The sequence below is a fragment of the Fulmarus glacialis genome, unplaced genomic scaffold, assembly GCF_000690835.1.
Source record: "Fulmarus glacialis isolate BGI_N327 unplaced genomic scaffold, ASM69083v1 scaffold5855, whole genome shotgun sequence".
Taxonomy (NCBI): domain Eukaryota; kingdom Metazoa; phylum Chordata; class Aves; order Procellariiformes; family Procellariidae; genus Fulmarus; species Fulmarus glacialis.
In genome coordinates this window covers 8,356-27,755 of record NW_009214820.1, presented here as the reverse complement: position 1 = coordinate 27,755, position 19,400 = coordinate 8,356, and the positions used below count along the sequence as shown (strand labels likewise).

Below are 19,400 nucleotides of genomic sequence, written 5' to 3'. Positions count from 1 at the left end.
TGATCGCTAATATAAAAAGCAAAACAAGAACGGTGTCTCTTCCTTTCTCCAAGTGCTCTGTTTCATTGTCTTGACTGTATCTTGGCTAATTCTGCTCAAAATGAAGAGGCTGGGGAGACAGGGAATAAAGGAACTTATCTATCCCACGCCAGCGAGTGCCTTGAGCCATGCTCTTCTCCCGTCCTTGGGAGGGAAAGCAGGGTTGCTTTCCAAGTAGGAGAGTGAAACATAATAATCTAACATTTTGCTGTTGCACCAGTAATTTCAGCATTTATTTCATACTATTGTTAATGCTTGTTTATAATATATAGGTATATTTATGTAGGAAGAGGAGTAGACGAAAGCGCGAGATATATCTCATAAATATTTCTGTATGTCCGCATACAAAAGAAAATATGTACAGCCACAGATAGTGGTTCTCTGCTGTGTCAGGGCAGGGCCACGCGAAGGACTGACACCTTCCCACTCCTTTCTGCGGGGAATAGCTGCTGCCCTGCATGGCTGCGCTCCCTACAGCCGGGACCAGACCCGCTCCGCTCTCTGCAGCTTCTTGGGGCTGGGACAATAGTTTTGCAGGGGAAAAAGAGGCAGCGGCATAATTCCCTAAGGACTTGATGGCCCAACGTGGCAGAACATCAGTGACTAAGGGCATCACACCCAAAGGGCAAGAGAGAAAGAGAGCAGGAGCTGGTTTTTTTTTTACTTTCCCCACTGGATTTTGACTTCTCTGTGTTACTTTATCCTAACGGCTCTACTACGATCTCGGGGACCCCATAAAGCCCTTCTCAGGGTACCCTATTCTCACTGCCTCTGGGATCCCACGGGAGTTTTTGCACGGCTGAATTTGAAACCCCATCCAGCCCGGAAAAATCATGGACAGCTTTTCCTGCAGCAGTAACTTCAAAGTCGCAGACCTGCGTAAAAGAAAGGTTAAAATGAGTTTTTAATTTCAGGGGATTGACCTGAAATCTTTCCACCTTTATCATCCAGAGTGGATGCTTCCATGCTAAAAATTAAGTCTTTGGCAACAAAGGCAGTTATTGCTGAAACGTTGCAGCGTTTTCCCTTCTGGGACGGTCCTAATGCGGACTCAGTACCTGTGCTAGAAGGCATAGGCAGGTGTGAACCTTAGTTATTTTCAAACAAGAGATGCTTTTCTTCCCCGGGGAAAGTTTCTACTTTTGTTTCTCAAAATACTAAGGCACTCGATGGCTGGACGTCATTGGCAACCATAGGAAATATTTTGGAAGAAGATACCATCCCAAATGAGTTTTCGTCTTCTCAGGGAGTATTTTATTGGTGGGGGGAAACATTTGTGGGTTTGCTTGGTTTTCTTAAGGGTCTTATTTTTACTGGTGTGATTGCTTTTTTTTCCTCCTACCATCTTTCTTCAAGTCTGTGTCTTTACAAGATAAACGACATCTAGTCGGGGAAATGTTTTCTCTTCTCTGAATAGTGCTGGGGTGCCGCTGGCGTCTCAGCTCCCGGGCGGAGAGAGCGGGGGCTTTCATTTGCACACATATCTCTCGACAGTCCTCTCACACTTTTTACAGGTCACGTAGCAGCACCAGTGGTACTTGCAGTGGCATCGCTCCACCACTTTGTCCATGTAGGGGTTGTAGCCTCTGCCGCAGCACATCAAGTCGCAGCTGTCGCTCCCATTGGAGGTCTTGTTGCATTGCCTGGAAGAAAGAAAATGCGGTAAGAAAGCGCAAATCCCTCCAGGGCTTTCCAAACCGGTGGTGCTGGGGCCTGACAGCTCTGCAAAGTGCTGGGTGAAGGCAGCACGGTTGCCTCTCAGCTGCAGCAAGCACAGGGCAGGGGCGAGCACCCAGCCAAGCAGCCCTCTACACCTGCAAGGGAGGCAGGGAGAGCCCCAGGGCTGCACTCACATCAGCTGCTCTGGTGCCCAGGATTGCACTTGCGTCACCTGCTCTGACACCCAAAATAACATTAAATTCCTGTTTTGACTCTCAGTTCGGGCTCAGCGGCGTTCGGGCTCAGCGGCATTCGGGCTGCCTGTCAGCCAGAGCAGGCAGGACCTAGCTCCCGTACAGGCAGACAAGCAAAGCTCTCGTGATACCTCCACCAAAACAAAAACTCATAGTCCTTAGCAATCTGTATTCCCAGGCAGGCTCGAAAGCTGTCTGAAAGGAGCTGGAAGAAGATGATAACCTAAAGAACAAACACCAGTGTTTGTCCAACACTACCTAACCTGAAAAGGATGGAGGAGGAACCCTGCAGCCACAGAGTATTTGCACAGGCTCCGTGCCAATGATCCCGGGCTGGGAAAGCTCCTGAGCAGGCTGTTACAGCCACAGTCCAGCCCTGACCCTATCAGGGAAATGACGACCGATACGAGCATGGCCGGACTCCGCACTTTCCCCTCCGAGTGTCTCCCAGCACGGCACAAGCAGCCGGGGGGCTGGCCCTATACCACCCCGAGTCCTGACCCAGGAGCAGGCAGCACGGCAGGAGCACAGTATAGGATGACAAGTCGCCAAATATCACAGGGACTTCCGCTGCTTGTTTTGCTTCTGCTTTTAATTAAAGCCAGACTCATTGGGATAAGTCGGCCATTGTGTGGGGTTCCCTCGCTTTGTCTGCTTGCAAGAGGCTGGCTTGAGGTTTTCAGAAGTAACCCATGAATTGGGGAATCTCTTTTATTGATCCATTGATCATGGATCCCCAGCCATTCTCAAAAAACAGCTATCTCGTTCTCCTAAAATACTGCAAGTTGGGTCACTGGATGTGACAGCGCAGCAGGCATTGACTTTTGGATGGGATAAACCATGTCGTAGAGATGCCATGTCTCCATGGGCTGCAAAGATAGCCCAGGGGGGAAGCGTTCATGTTTGGTCAGATGCTTGGCTGGACACCAGCGCTCAGATCTCATGATGCACCCAACACCCAACACCATGGGGCTGTGAACTTGACGGAGTCTTGAAACTACTGTAAGACAGGCAGTTTGGAGAGTGGGGGGAATTACTGACATCTCTCCTAAATCTTATTCTGTATTGTTATTTTGGACAGAAATGCTCTAAGGCTGGTTTGGGGCAGGGAAAGGAGAGAAGAGCATGAGTCGGGCTCTTGAGCTGACTCCATTAATAGATGAAAACAAATCCATGAGATTTATAGGAATTCCTCATGAGGTAATGCTTTAGGAGAAGTTACGGGATTAATGAGGTGTTGAGATTTTGTTCTTATTCTTCCCTTATTTTTTTCTGACTCAGGCAGGCCTCCTGTTTGTTATTTCTGACTTGCATTCCTCTCCAGGTTCAGTGTTTAAAGGTCCCCCCTGCTCCCCCTCATTCGGGAGTGTGTGTAAATATTTACAAACCTTTGAAAGCCTCTACCGAAGCCGAAGTCTGCAACCACACTGAGCGTGTTTGCCTAACGCTGAACCAAAGGCGTTGTTATTGCCCCTGCGAGCCGGGGCCCCTCTGCCAGGAAACCTCCGAATGACTCCTCATAAATGTATTAGTAAATGCATTAAATATTCGGAGCAAAGGTTCAAATATAGGCATGTTGACATTAGAAAAGGGGAGGGTATTTGACAAACTTACTCAGCTTTACCGGTGGACGGAAAGGTTGTTGCCCGGAGGTTCACCTAGAGAGGATGGGGAGTCTGCAGAAGCACAGTGATGGATGTGCAGTGCATCCGTGCCACCTCATGCTGAGAGCTCATTAAAATGGCCGAGAAAAGGAATACGGGTCCATTCTGACTCCAGTTCACCACTGAGGACATTCACTTCCCAAACATACAAAGCACCCGACATTCAAATTTACCCCTTCAAATAGGGAGCAAAACTCTTCTACCTGCTATACTGGGACATGGGAATCTCCCTTTCCTTGCACCCACCCCTGTGGTTTGCGAAAAAAAAGTGGATCTACTAGGAGATATACCTTTCCATAGCCGTCCCATCCCACCCAGCCTGAAATAAAGAAAGGAAAAAACCAAAACCTTATTAAAAAATCCCCAAGTTTCCCTCAGTTTTGGATAAAGGAACAGGGACGTTCTGGATGGATGGGTTGAATAGCCAAACCAAAGCTTTTGACCCCATCCTGAATGTAAATGGGCTTCTAGAAAACTTTCCTGACAATGCCTCTAACCAGAGATCCTGTTTTCTGTTTTAAAGTGTAGGCTGGGGTGAATTATCTTTATTTTTCTTTAAACAAGCTGAAACAGAGGTGGTTTCTCAGCTGTATCTATACGTACAAAAAGCAAGTGGGGAAAGACAAAGGAGCCCAAAGACCAGAGTTTACCCACAGAAGCTGCCCCTGAGCATCTGCTTTCAGAGCCCACGGCTGCGATCTCACCAGGCACCCTGCTGATGGGTTAAGTTCAATCTCATTTGTTTTGGGTTGGGTCCAGCACGATTCCAGCAACTCAGAGAAATGCCCTCCTCCCGAGCCTCGGAGAGAAAATACGAAGGCAGGCGATTGCATCTTAACACAACACCGTAACCTCTAGAAGCACTTGGAAGACTGGTGAAAAATGATGCTTCGGTTGTAATCCCAGCCAAGGTCCTGGCTCAGGAACAGGCTTTCACATTGTCACAGTGCTTTTTCCTTCTTTTTGCAAGAAGGGAGGAGGTCAGCCCTGCTGACTGGACAAATCCCACTCAATTTGCCTGCCCAAAATCTCCCCCTTCCAGCCCTCATTTGCAGAAACACTGCGGTACATCGTACAGCCTCATCATGGGGGTGGCTCCTCGGCAGAGATGGTGAAGGACATCTCAGCACTTCTAAGAGTCTTTTCCCAGATGGAGAGCCTAAGCCATCTCACAGTTACGTCCTGGGGGAATTTTCATTTTAAAAGCTATGGGGAGATGTCATGCTTAATGTCATTGCTGATGCCAGTTCACTGCTATCCCATCAGCAGATATATAGATAGATTTTTTTGGTTGCCCAACTGGCATCCGAGAGCCAAAATGAGGCCAACTCTGTACTGTGTCACCCACAATAATGACAGACGGTGACAGGGATGGGCCAGATGTCCTCTGGGACCTGACTCCATCAGTCCTATTGATAAGTGGAAGCTGCTTATGAGTATATAAGAAAAGTCATTCTGGGTCACAGCAACCACCTGCCTGGCCCATTACTCTGCAATGGCCCATGGGAGATGCTCTTCAGGGAGGAAAACACAAATCTGGCTGCTTTCTGTAGTCCATCTCCTCATACCTCACCAGCACCTGGGCTGTTGTATTAGGGATGATAGAAGGTATGTTCCTGCCTAGACATCTCAGTATCCCCTGGTGGGCATGCTGGCCGTGGGTTTGTTTCATCCCTTTCTGACCTCAGGGAAACCATCTGCCTCCATGAACTCCAGCAGCCACAAGTCCCAGAAGACAGTACTGCTGTGTAAAGAAGTAAATTATTTTTTGTCTTTTAAATCAAATTTCTATTCATTTCTTTAGTGCCCCTTGCTCCGGTAATGTCAAGTCGTACAGCAGTATATTAAAGAAAGAAAGAGAAAAATAATCCAAATCCCCCAGGAGGTTTGTAACACAATGGACATCACTAAAAATACATCAAAGTGCACAGCTTCATGTAAGATTTTGAGGGCAGAATCTTAACTACTTTTAAATTGCTTTCTCATCCACAAGGAATGACTAGAGACTGACACTGAACAACTGTACGAAAGAGAGTTATCAATAGTACATGTCAGCGAGGAGATGTCAAGGGAGATCCTGGAACCAGCCTGTATTTGCATTAATGAGGAGCAGAGACTGAGCTTGAAAATTTGTGGATAACGCTGGGGCAAAAGGAGCTGAGAGCATTTTGCGAGAGTGGATTAAAAATGCCAAGTAAGCAACACACTTTGAGAAAGATCCAGATAAACGTGGGAATGTTCCCAGGAGAGTCAGAAGAGCAGTTCAGAAAGTAGAAAAATCTGAAGGAACTGATTTAGAGAAGTTTGAAGTTTGTAAGAAAAGGTGTCTTCCCATCTATAAAAGATTGTTGCACAAAGGAGAGAGATGTTCTTTATATGCTGAGGAAAGAGGAGAAGAAATTATTTGTTTGATTTCAGATTATGATTAGTTTGAATTCAAATTAAGAAAAACATAACCCTGAGGATAGTAAAACCCTGGAACAGGTTGTTTAGGGAAACTGTTTTTAAGACCAGAGTAGACAAACATCTTCAGTAACAGCCTAGGTCACCTCAGTTCAGTTTTGCTCCTAAACAGATCAGGCTCCATGGAAAGTCATTCCCAGCCCCGATATTCCCGAACTCCAACGCTGTTTTGATGCAGAGGGCCTAAATACGTTTAGGAGAGCTGGCTGCAATTTTTTTATCCCCTGAATTCACTATCCACTGCAATTTTCCTGTCTGAAATTACTCTTTCCACCAATAAATGTATTATTCACAAATCTGTTCAGGAAACTTCATGGTCAAATCTAGGTCTCTCGAAGTGGGAAGGACTCAAACTTCCCCAGGGATTAATTGAGAAAAAGCCCAAAAAAGCACAGCTGGTCCAACTACCGAAATGGGCACCAGCTACAAGCACAAAGTAGAAAGTGGAAATAGCACTGCAGGTGGGAGGAACAGAAAGCTACCCTTTTTCTGACTTTCCTCCAGTTTAAACTTCTGGGACACACAGAGAAAAATTATTTGCTATTTGTTCTTCATCATTTGCTGGATCCCATGAAAAAAGGGTGGCACACCTGATAACAGTTCCAAAAATTACCAAATCATCATACACATTATAACCTACTCAAAGCCAAAGTTCATCGTGTTGCTTCTTGTGCCCTCACTAAGTGACAGAAACTAAAAGATGCTGTAACAAAAAATAAATGCCAAATGCTGTTGTCTACCCATAAATACTCCTCTTCCCCATCTAAATACAAGTGCTTCCGCTACGAAATTTCATTGCCCACATAATCACGCAACGCAAAGCGTATTTTCAGGGTGGCAGAAAACAAGTGGTATCAAGGGCTGTCACTGAACGCTGCAAACCACCGCATCCTTTTTTTGCAGCGTTTGATTAGCCCTGCTTGGGATTACCAAGATGCCGAAGAGGTAACCACCAGCCACTAAGTCTTTGCAGTCACCACTGAGCAGCAGATGCATGCTCAGCTAACTTTATGCATGTTTCAAGAAAACATACCAGCCTAAGACGCCTTGGGAGACACTTCAGACTAATATTTTACGCTGCAGAAAAGAACGAATACGTGAGCAAGGAGCAGCCACCAAAGAACGACTGCGTTCGTTGCAGAAGTGAGTCAGCTAAGGAATGGTGGCTGATCAACCCAGCTTAGCTGCAGCGCAATGTTGCAGCCCGATTTCTGCAGCGTAAGAGAACTCCTTCCCGTTCTCAGCAGGGAGGGAGCAGCGTTCGCTTGGCTCCAACACTGCTCTGGGAAAGATCAGTAATAAACAGCTCAGTTATCTCTGCAAGGCTTCAGGAGCTGGAGGCTTTTGCATGCATGGCAGAATTTCCCTTTCCTTGGATTCCTTAAGGGACCTTAAACAGCCTTTGAAATACGATACATTGCACCCTACTGATAAAGAAGGTAATACTTTTGCTTCTTTTCTCACAAAAGAGGTCTCAATTTTACAATCTGCTATTATTTATCATTTACTCAAAACTGATAACGAATTTTTCAGGCAGGAGAAACTGAACTGCCTTTTTAGAAGATGAGTTATACGGCGCTTCTGTCCAAGAAAGCTCTGAAATGGGAATATATAAATTTTTTCCCAGCGGTTAATTTGTTGTATTGAAAGTTGTACAATCCACTTGCTGCTCCACAGATCAGCTTCTCTCGATTTTTCTCCAGACCATTTTTTATTGGCTATGAAAGTGTGACGGTGACTTACAAGCACATGGAGTTTGGCTGGAGTCGATGAGGGCTGCGGTTGCAGCGAGCCTGTTTGCAAGAGCCTTGGACAACGGTTGCAAAACTCAGCTCCTTAATCAGATTTTGAGCACTTCAAAGAGGCTTCAAATCTCAGGTTTGGGTTCAGGTCCCTGGCTTTGAAACCTGGATACACCCCAAGCGCTTGGAGGCATGCAGATTTCCAAACCATTTCTAATTTCAACAAACTAAGAAAGGCCAAGGTGCCTTAGAAAACATTTCAGGCTTGTTCCGAAGAAGGCTTTGAAATCCTTTCAGCAAAGAGCTCTGAAAAGCTTTTGAGTAACCGGGTGCAAGTTTTCCGAGTGGATTTTCACGCGGTTCCAGTACAAGGTAATTCAATTCCCTTTCCTGCCTGAAAAACACATAATAAGTCCGCATAGTACGGGGATAATTAGAGAGATGGAAGCCACCGATTAGATTATCCCTTCCACCCACCTGCCGGTGCAGGATTGTTCCCTACAGCATATATTGAAACCCAATACGTCCAAGGTGTTGCAACCGAGCCATCAACCCCTGTCCTGCTTCCAACGTGCTCTGAGCGAGCACCAGACCTGGGGGAGCGGGAGGGGGGAAAGGACTTTTTCTCCATATCATGCAAAACTACTCATTTTTTGTAATGAAAATGCAGCAATCTGAATTTTTTAATCCAGGAAAAGGGGTTGTTAAAGAGGTCCCCTCTTCTCTGCACTCCTTTGGAGGCAGAAAGTAGGGCTGGAAAGCTGCTGAAGCTGCCCAGATCAAGGTCTTCTGGAGAGTGGTGAGAGAGGTCTGCACTGTAACATCCCGTGGGCTGATCCCCGCACCCATGTTCATGACCAGAAAAAGGCCAAAGAGGGAATAGGTAGGTGGTGGAAGAAAAGAAGAGAAAAAACAAACTGAAGGACCACCATGAAAAATCCCTTTTTGATTACATTTGCCATAAAAGACCTAAAAAATTAGCCTAGTAGGAAACAGCAGGATCTCCCCCCCGAAAATTTTGATGTGCACAAGGATAAAATGTTAAAATGCCTCCGGGACTTGACTTATAAAATAAAAACCTGTTTGACCTATTTCCATGCTTTTTTTACATCTTTGTGGAGAAAGCAGGAACCACAATTTCCCTGCCATCTCTAACAGCATCCCTTTTGTGTTCCTTCTCCCTCATCCCTGTCATTAGCCGCTATCTCTGCAGCCCCGCGGCCAGCTGGAACAGAGCCACCGCATTTAAAATGCATTTAGATGTCCTTTCCGTGAGAGAAAAATTGAGAAAGGAAAAAAGCATCCACGGGAGGAGGAGGTTAGGGAAGCTCCCCTCCTTTTCCCTGCTCCCCCCGGGAAGAACAGACCGATCGGCAAACACATTGTGTGCATTTTACACTTATTTCCTCTGCTAATTTAATGCAGAAAAGGGGCTACGGCTTGTGTTACACGGGACAATTTTGAGACACCAGGCATCTTCTCCAGAGCTGGCAGATGGATTGCGATGAAAATGAGTGTAACTACACGTGACCTTAAAACTTGCCCTGAGAGATGCCTGCAGCTCAACACGGGACTATCTCGTCCTCCCCCCGTCCCACGGCCATCACCGTTTTATACATCCGAGAATAAGGAGTATTTCTTGACAGGTTCCTTTTGAAAGTCATCCCCTCCTGCCTTAATATCTCAGTCCTCTAAATCCTCACTCAATCTCACTTCCCGTGGACCCTCGCCTGGCAGGCTCACAATCACTGCTGTCGCCCAGCTCAGGATAAACGGACGCCTGCAATACACATTTTCCTATCCTCGAAAGAAGAAAAAAAAGAAAATCATTCAAGACCTTAACATATTTTTCATCCTTAGCTGGGACAAAAAGGCAAAATCTGCTGTAAAATTAAATTAGATGAAGAAGAAGTCACGCTTCCCTCCCCCTTAAAAGGATTTCAGTGCATGGAAAATGTTTTACTTGGCAAATCTGTAATTAATTCAGTTTGGTTTTGACACAACCTGTTGATTTCACGCAATTCCTATAAAACTAATTTCCAAATAACCTCCGCAATTTTTCGTTGCAAAACAGAATGACGTAACAAAGAGGTCTTTTTCAAGACACAAATTTGTCAAAATCCATACAAATCCACAAAAACGTCGCTTCCACTCAATCAGAAACCAGTTTCAATGCATGCTTTTCCCCTACAATCCTCAGTGACCCATAAACGTCTTCACTTGCTAATTACTGTTCCACCGCTGGGCCGGCGATGAACATCAGCCTGGCGTTCCCACCACAAAGCTGCCAGATAAATACTGTTGCAGAGCAGTCCAACCACCGGTTTTGGTCCTAATGGAGGATACAAAACCGTAACTGCCACAAAACATCAGAGGACAAAAAGGACGCACTTGTCTCACTCAACTGTCCTCATCATCTGATCAGCTCCACCAGGAAAATGCTGATATATTGTCTACAGAATTGTGGTTCCAGATTAAATGGCCATTGCCAAAGGATATCTTCTAAAGTCTCCTCACCAAATGCTTCACATGAATCAAAGGTATCCAAAGAGTATCTTTTCTCCATTTGGGTCATTTACTTCATTTCCATTACAGCAAAACCTTTTCTCCACTGAACCAAAGTGGTCCAAATACCACTACGTCCAACATGAATTAAAATGAAGACATCCCACAAAAAGGCAGGCGCGTGCCCCTTGCAACTTGACTATCTGAGTCTCCACCACAAAGTAACACAAAGAGCAAAGAAGAATTATGAGAACTACCTGAAGAAAGCCAAGCCAGCAGACAGCAACTAATGAGACAGCTTGAAATCCAGCCATTGCAGCCACCTAACAAAAAATCTGGAAATTCTGCAAAATTCTGGGAATACATAATTATTTGGCTGTTGAAGGGTCTGCTGCCCACCTAGAGATGCTCAGACTGCTGAAACATGGAATCAGCTTGTCTTGGAGGGAATTAAACAGATCCTGGGAACAGACAGGCATGTTTGCTGCCTGTGCAAGGGACAGCACTGTGCCCTGTGGAGGCTGGGTATGATGACCTTAAATCACTAATATTAACGGGATACAGAAATTCCTCTGCAGACACATGAGCAATACAAACACTTTTGGATTTTTAAAAGGCAGTGGAAGAAAAATCCTGAAAATTCACCTTGGTAGTTTACAGGGCTTTTTTAAGGCTGCCTGGGAGCGTTGGTCCTAATTGGGTTAACACTCGCCTACTTAGAGGAGCCTTAAAGTAGAGTAACAACTCATCACACCAGCAATGACTGCAAGAAAGGACTTAGAGAGACTCAACACAGTAAAAAACAGCTGCTTGATCTTTACAAGTTGCCGCAGAGGTGAGCTGCTTAGGGGATTTCAAAAGGTATCTTGTGCCTGCCTGTATAACGCAAAAGATGTCTGCAGCCTTGTCTTGGCCACAGCCACCACTAATAGGCTTGGGCATCTGTAGACCACACCGTGTGTTAGAGATGTCCTTTACATGCAGGCATGTGCTACCTCCCCAATTATTTGCCTCTTATTCATACATGTTCCCCTCTTCCCCTTCCCTCTTTGGGGCTCAGAGTGTCGTCAGCACCCGCTGCAGAAACCCTCACCTGTCCTGGGTCCCGTGTGACCCCACTTTCTCGTTCTTCATGCAGAAATCGGGCGAGCTCTGCAGGTAAATCAGCTCTGTCTCTTTAACCGGCCTGATATCAATATCCTTTGGCACGAGGTATTTGCGTGTGCCCATGGGCCGGTGAACGACCTTGGTGGCTGATAAATACTTGTTTTTGAGGTCCAATGCAATGTCTCGCAGCTCTTGAAGGCCTTTCCAACAGGTCTTGATAGAGCATGACCCAGAAACTCCATGGCACTTACATTTCATTTCAAGAGAGGCTTTCAAGACCTGCAAAAAGGAATGCAGGAGTTAGGAAATGCCCTTCTCTTACCTCCAAACATCCCACAAGCTTGCTAAAGAAGGCACTTTCTTAGCAGGGACCACCACAGAAAAGGACTGCTGCTCTGATTTCTGCACAGTCACTCTAGAGTAACTACTGTGCAAAGGGAATGAGATCCCACAGCTCCTTGGTGATCACTATCAGCCCAGGGCTCCTTTCACCAAGGCACCTTTGCAGCCAGCAGACAGAAGAGTATTTTGAATTTTGATCAGATTTCTACATAGGGCTGCATTTCCACCCTCTAAATTCCTAAGGAGCTGAAAATCAAAGCAATCCATAAATAGATGATTAACATCCACTTCTGCCTCCAGCAGCTTTGGGTAATAGAGATGTCAAGGCTCTGATGAATTCAGGGCACCCTCACCCTGCCTTTCTGCTGGCCATGGGATCAAAAGAGCCTTTTACTTTGGTTCTGCACTGCTCTTATTTCTGTAGGACATGGCAGGACGCTGCCAGGAAGGGGTGAATGCACCAGCCATGGCAACGCTACGTCCCAAACAAAAATTTGCCGATTGCAATTAAAACAAAAACTCAAGATGTTACGAAAATAATAAAAAAAAACCAGATAGAGTGGGAATGGTAGAGAAAAACACCCAGGGAAGGCAAGTTCAGCATGGTTGTGCTCTGCAAAGGTGAGTTCAGCTTGTAGCTTCACAGTCAGCTGCCAATGAGCTCAACACGCTCCAAGTTTTATCTGCTCCAGTGCCCAAGCACAGGCAGCCCTGGAAGGACTAAGCTGTGTGGTAGGACCAGCCTGGGGAACCGCTGCAGCCCCAGAAATGGGTGCAGGGGGTCAGCTTTACAGTCCCCCACCCATTTCTCCAGCTGCGTGGAGGGCTGTGATGGGGATTTGCACCTCGGTGGACACCAAGCTCTGCGCGTGGTAAGCATTATCCCTCCACTAGATGCAAGCTGTTAAAAGCGGTTTCTGCCAGATATGGGAATAATCACTAGCAAAGTAGTTTGGAAAGGAAAAATCAGCCCTCCTGGCTGCAGGGATGGCTGGGAGGCAGCTGCTGCTGGATGCGTCTGGCAGATGATAATCCTCCACGCTTACACAGCACTTCGCCTGCGTAACGCCCTTGGCAGAGCACGACGGGACCCGTCCCCACCACACCTCCTGGTGTAAGCAAGCCAGAGCCATCCTTGGCTGTGGAAAGGGTAGCAATGAGACATCCCACCCACGGTTATAGAGGGCTGATAATAACATTCAGGACCTCCTGAGTCCCAGCGTGAATTATATAGCCACAGTCTTCAGCAGGCCAAAGGAGTTCAGAGCGATCTGGGAGAAACCTGCTCCTTTCGCTAGCTGATAGAGACACTGAACCTCACAGAGCGACCGACCACTACAGATGATTGTACAATTACAATAACTCTCGTGGATTTGTTACCTGTCTCCCTACTTCACTGTTGTGCAGATGCATCAGTTTATTGGCTTGTGATCCTGATTTTTTCATCTTCATGGGAGCATCTGAAAATTTGGACCCCATGATAAGACCATAGTTGAGGTTGTCTGCACATCCTCCCCATCGATACCCAGGTCCAGGTGTCTCACCTGGGATGGGACCACAGGAACAGCCAGGGAGGTCCCCGGTGGTGCAGGCTCTGGCAATGGTGTGGCTGATGGCAGCAGCAGAAAGGGCATACACAAATGCTGACTCCCTTGTGCCTGGAAGAGACAAGAACTCCAGCTCAGCCTCCTGGGACAGCTAAACGTTCCCCAAAAAGAGACCCATACTATCTGTGCCCTACAGAGCAGCAAACACACCAACTCAGTGCAGCTGAGACCTCCCATGGCATCACCAGCTTGGAGCACATCTCCTAAGTGAGCTCTTCAACACGAGGCAACATCCCAGGAGGGCAAGGAGGCACATGGACTTATGCAACTTGTCCATCATGGTGTGATCTACTCTTGGAGCACATGAAGAAGCCCCCCTATGGACTCTCTTGCCTCTTTTTGCCCCTGTGCTGGATGCTGCTTGCTGGCAGGTCATGGAGCTGGCATACATGGAGCTGGGGGAGGTGGTGGGAGGCCATAGAGCTGCAGCATGAGCACACAAGGATGCTCTGACCCACGAAAGCTGACTGTGCGTAGCATGTGCTGCTTGACAAGTCTGCGCCCTGAACAGCAGCTCCATGGCTGTGAGCAAGCGCACCATGATTCCTAATGAGATGAGCAGACCAGACTTTGTAAGAGCTGTGGGAGACCAGGTCTTGGACTCGAGAGCTCTTGGGCATGACTGGCACCGTAACGAAGAACACGGTCTCAGAGAACAGGACAACTGGGCTAAGTAGTCCCTCCACATCCCCCCTGGTAGCAAGACCCTTCCCAGCCCCAGCAGGCATACACACACGCTGGCTGACTCTACTCACTCATGTCCCCGGCTGAGCCAGCAGTGCTGTTTACCTCTCTCTAAATCCAGCAGGTAGTTAGGAGCCAGCTCAATGGAAGAGCAGTTCCACCGCATGTCTGAGAAAGTTTTACGGCAGGTCTTTATCACTTCCCGTGCCGCCTGGATGATGGTCTGCATTAGCTCCAGGTTGCTGCGGCACAACTGCACCTGGGAAACCACCAAGCCTTCGAGCTGCTTGCAGTGCTGGGTTTGATTCAGGGCCAAAGCTGAAGGAGTCTTGGACAGAGCTCTGAGGAGACAAGCACATGCAAAAAAGCATTAAAACCCACAAAAAAAGTTAATCTTCACGTCAATATTAATTTCTCCACTACCTCCAGTCCAGTGAATGCTTTGGCCTGTGTTCACCTGACTTAATTTTAGCTACCTGTAAATAGGTGCTTAGTTTAAGCTGGTGAGAAAGATGGGCGACTATGAAGAGTGATTTATCTCATCTAAAGTAGGTGTTTAAGGTAGGTGGGAAGAAACATCCTCTAGAAGCGCGCATTTCTCTCCATCATCTAGGGGAGCCTGGACAAAGCTCCTGGGGCACATGCCAAGTTGACTGAATGTGTAAATCCTTATGGGAAGGTTTTTTGCTGGAGAATGAAGAGGATGGACCTCCCAACAGAGTGAAAAACGACCCATCAGTTCCACGATAACAGAAAGCTGGATCTTCCAAGACTGTGGTATCCAGAAAAAAAAAAAAAAAGTGGAGTTGGTGTTATCAGTGTTTTGCATTCAGCATCTGTCTCACACACTCTCTAAGGATTATGCTAAATGTCATGTAATTAATTATGGAGAAAATCCCCTGCAAGGCCTAGGAAAAAGCCACCAAGTTTGCAAAACAGATGCTTTCCCTTCGAGTTAATGCCAAGGGCCTCCACTAATTCCATCACTGTTGCACGTAGATAAGTCTGTTTCTCTGGTCTCCAGAAACATAGTGCAGAAGCATGATGAGAGTATGTGCAGAGAGTACCATGGTCAAAACTGAGAAGGAATCCAGTAGCACCAGCACATACGTTACCATGGAAGAAACCAACAATACCCCAAAGACCCCATTGGTTCTTCTAGTGTGCAATTGCCAACGTTTCCAGGTAAAAAAGAAAAAACCAAAGGCTGCCATGCATCGTACAGGGCTACGCTCTTCTTCCCCAAGCACCCACAGCGATCAGGAGAAGCCTGGTGTGTAACTCTCTTTGTATCTTTATGACCTGCTTAGGGTAGTCATAAATGTTATTCATTCCCATAAAACAACTTTCTAGCTGGCCGCATCAGTAACTGGCATCTGATCCTGGCAACGTAACTGCCTTAACACATATTTCCTTCTCTCCTTGTTAAATGTGTTGCCTTTCAGTTTCATCCTAAGCCATCTTGGTTAGCTTGGCTTATTAGCAGACACATTTCTGGGTGCATTTCACTTTATTACTGTAACATCCACGTCCTTCAGAAGTTAAATGAGATGGAAACGGAGCTAAAATTGAGCCCTAACCAAGATTGGGGGTATTAGCTCTGATCTCGGTTTTCAGGAAAACACATCTATGTTCCACCGGCTCCCTCAAGGTTGGCTTGAACCAGCTGCTGTGTATGTTGGAGCTCTCTCTGAGCTGCGTGTAACTGTTTTTCTTCCAGCAGGGAAAAGCTACGATCCTTGCTAGGGCTGAGTAGGTCTGCACTGATAAATTCCCAGGCGGCTGGAGTTTGGTATTTCTGGCACTAGATAATCAGTGGCAAACTTGGAAGGGAAACCACCACTCTGCTAGCTATGTAAATATATACATCATACATATATTTAAAGAGATCCATTAAATACACAGCGAACAGAAGTTTTGGCCAGTGAATTTCAAGGGAAAGGAAAAAGTGCAGTATTTAACTGTCAGAAATTCTGCCCTGTAGTTCATCTCGGTCCCTTGCACACTGTTGCTCATGCAACACTCCCTGTCTGGAGAGGGGCACCTCCAGAAGGCCACTCATCCTGCCTTAGGTGTGAACCAGTGCTGGACCTGAGCTGGTGGAGACAAAACCTGTTGGTGACAATCTGGGTGCTCACGTATCTCAGATATATCACGTCCTTGAAGGTAGAGGCATGAGTCTTGGGACAGTACGGATGTCACCTGACTGCAAACCTCTACAGCGGGGACCTCATGGTAGTCCTTCAGGGTCCTTCTTCAGCCCATGGAAAGAAAAAGCCACGTCTAGGGAGTAATTAGCCTGATGCGCTTTTAAGATCTACAGTAGGATAAGATGACACATGCCCTAGAAGTGCTCATTTTCTGCTCTGGCCATAGAGGGAACCCAGGTACCGAGCAGACATCTGCACTGTATAAGCACAGAACTGGGTGAGATGAGTCCAACCCCCAGCACCTGGCACCAGAAACCTGTGAAAACTTATCCCAGAAAGCCTATCAGCAACTCTCAGGAATGGGCTGAAATGCAAATCAGGCACAAGGCCAAAGCAGCTTGTCACTAATAGAGTAAAAATGATAAATACTCCAGCACAGTACGTCCCAGCAGCTAAATAAGCAGGCAGGATGAGGCAGACGAAATGAGAGAGCTTCACAGCCTGAGCTTCAGGCAAATGAGGAATGCTCCAGGTCTCTGAGAGATGCTGTACTACGGGGCACAGCTCAGTTTTCTAATCAGAGGTGCCGAGTGACACTTTAGAGGCCTCGGGATGTTTCACTTGTCCCTCCAAAAGGATGCATGTATCTCCCAGGTCCTGCACCACATTTTCTAATCCTGTATAGAGGTCTTCGGCATCTTTAAAGGACCTGGAAGCCTACCTTGAGGCACCTGCATCTCACCATTACAGACAAGTCAAGAACAGCAGAAATAACCACCTGCAAGTTGGGATGAGATCTGAATTCAGACTGAAACTCACCCCCATTGTGAAAAAAGGGGATGTGATACAACGAGATCATATTATTACAGATGGCCTGAAATGATCACCATTAGAGAAGCAGATTTATAATGCAACAAGAAAGAAATTCGCTTTGTGGAAGAAGGAAAAATATCTGCCAGACGGTCAAGAGAGGAAGGACCATGGCCCCATTGGGGAGAACTCAGCAAATGGCAGCAATGGCTGTTTCTTGTCGAATGAGCCGAGCTCCAGGGAGCCCGCCAAGAATAAAAATGCAAGACGCAGGAAGGTGTTTTCTGAACATCTCCCAGGCCTGAACTTCATGCCTTTGCTTGTGAGAACCTATAATTGGAAACATCTCCAAGCGTCGGGAGGAAAAAGTAAAGGGTAATGGAGATGGAAAAGAAAACTCACAGTTACTGGAGTCGCTTGCCGAGACCGAAAAGTGCATTTATAAATCACAGATCAGGAATGTGAGAGGCCTATTAGGTCATCTAGTCCATGCCCTGACAGCCCAGGTTTACTCAGTCTCTGTCTTACATTCAGAAATGTCTTCTCCACCCCTTGTCGCTTTAAACCCTCCCCGTGGAAAGGCACCAACCCTCCCTGCTCCCCACATTCTGGCAGCACCAGGGAGGGATGCCCACCGCCTGCAAAGAACATTGCTGGGGAACAAAGTCCGTTCCTGGAGCAGCGGAAAGGAATTCACCTTCCCCCAAAAGAGTCTTGTCCATGGTGGGATTTGGTGGTGGGTCTCTATCCCATCTCCACCCAGTCTCTGTTGACCACCAGCACTGGGAGGGGAAACGGCCAGCTTGAATAAAGCAGCCCTCTGGGAAGAACAACTTTTAGTCCTCAATCTGGTAAAAAAATCCCTGATAAACATCTTTCTTTGAACTCACACCCTCCATCCAAGAAGCAGCATGCGGGGATTTTACTTTCTGCCATCCCATAAATGCTGCTTTTCACCATTTCCTCCTGCTAACATCGTGCTCTCCTCCCTTGACTCTCCTGCCCCATCCTCCATTCTCCAGAAAGCTGAGAACAACTGAGGGGTGGTTGTTTTTTTTTTTTTAAATACACAGATTTGACCCATCCCTTTAAATAAACAGGCCCCAAACCAAACATCTCCTGCTTTATATATAGCATAGCAGGGCTTTCAACTGAAGTTATGGATACTGACAGAAAACCATAAACGTAATTACAGAGGAAATATGATGCATGAATGGATCATGACTTTCGTTTACTCTTTTAATTATCTCAGGCAGTTAATAAATTCATTTGAAAACATGAATGCTCTACAGTGTTAGGTCCTTTGAGAGGTATGGGCCCATTCCTGCAGACCCGGGCTCCATGAGAAGACTATTCATAGGAGCAGCAGCTCGGGAGAAGTACCTTCAGATCTGAGCAGACATCAATGAAAGCCATACGCGGTTTGGTTTACGAGGACCACTGTGCGTAGGACATTGTTCCTGGTCAAACCGAAAGGAGAAAAACTCCTTGAATTGAGCAGTGCAGCACTGGTGCCCTTTAAAACACCCTTAAAGGGTGGAAAGGTCTCCTCTCTTTCTGATGCGGGCTCTCTCTGGAGGGCATCTCCCCATCGTCCCTCGTGTGACGTGACCCAAGAAGGTCTCACAGAGGGGCTGTTGGTGAAACCATGAACTTCTGCTCCCGATTGTCTGCTTTGCTTTCTGTGAAGGCACTCTCATTTTTATGCCTGTTCTTAAACCCCTTAATCTCCCAGGGATTTGGGTGAAACAAAAAGATTTAGACAAAATTACATGGCTGCGGAGAATGAAGTGTGTGGTAAACTTTATTAAAGAGAGGCAGCGACTTGGGGTTTTTTGCATTCAATCTCATTGAATTTTTTTTGTCTGCAGGAGCCTCACTTTCTCAGGTTTTTAACTGGAAGAGGTTCACAGGACTCTTAACAATAACCTTGTCTAAGCTCGTGGTAGTCAGAGACAGCCCATGGCCCTGCCACCCTGCCCTGCATCAGTCCTGGCCTGGGGACCACAAGCGCTGGGAAAGTCACCACATCCCCTGGTAAATGCTTTCAGTGGTTCTGCAAAGCCTTTTCAAAACAGAAAAGCGGGATTTATATAGTAAAAAAAAAAAAAAAAAAAGAGGAGGAAGAGGGAGAGGAGTGGAGGAAAAAAAACCCAGCCCTGAAGTAAAAGCTTAAAATAAGAGCTGCTTTCAGATACGATGCCAAATCCAGTGCTGGCAGTAGTGGGCACAAGGCCATTGACTTCCAGCCCAAGCTCGACTGAAGTCGATGCCAGCGGCGAGTTGGCTCACCGAACGCCGAGGAAGGCCGTGGAGCTTTGTCAAGTTTTCCCGAGCTGCCTACGGAGCGAAGAGTAAACTTCAAAGCTGTTGT

The 19,400-nt window shown here is 46.7% G+C and overlaps 1 protein-coding gene across 1 annotated transcript in view; it reads right to left on the bottom strand.

The window, feature by feature from the left end:
* Positions 1–836: 836 nt before the first annotated feature.
* Positions 837–19,400, bottom strand: part of LOC104077452 (protein Wnt-11) — a 23,403-nt gene continuing 4,839 nt past the window's right edge. Inside the window, exons 2-5 of the mRNA XM_009578701.1 lie at positions 14,172–14,407; positions 13,156–13,433; positions 11,420–11,712; positions 837–1,682 (exon numbers count right to left, since the gene is read on the bottom strand). Of these exons, the coding sequence (XP_009576996.1) occupies positions 1,508–1,682; positions 11,420–11,712; positions 13,156–13,433; positions 14,172–14,407 (982 nt within the window). The 3' untranslated portion in view covers positions 837–1,507. The remainder of the gene's footprint in view (positions 1,683–11,419; positions 11,713–13,155; positions 13,434–14,171; positions 14,408–19,400) is intronic.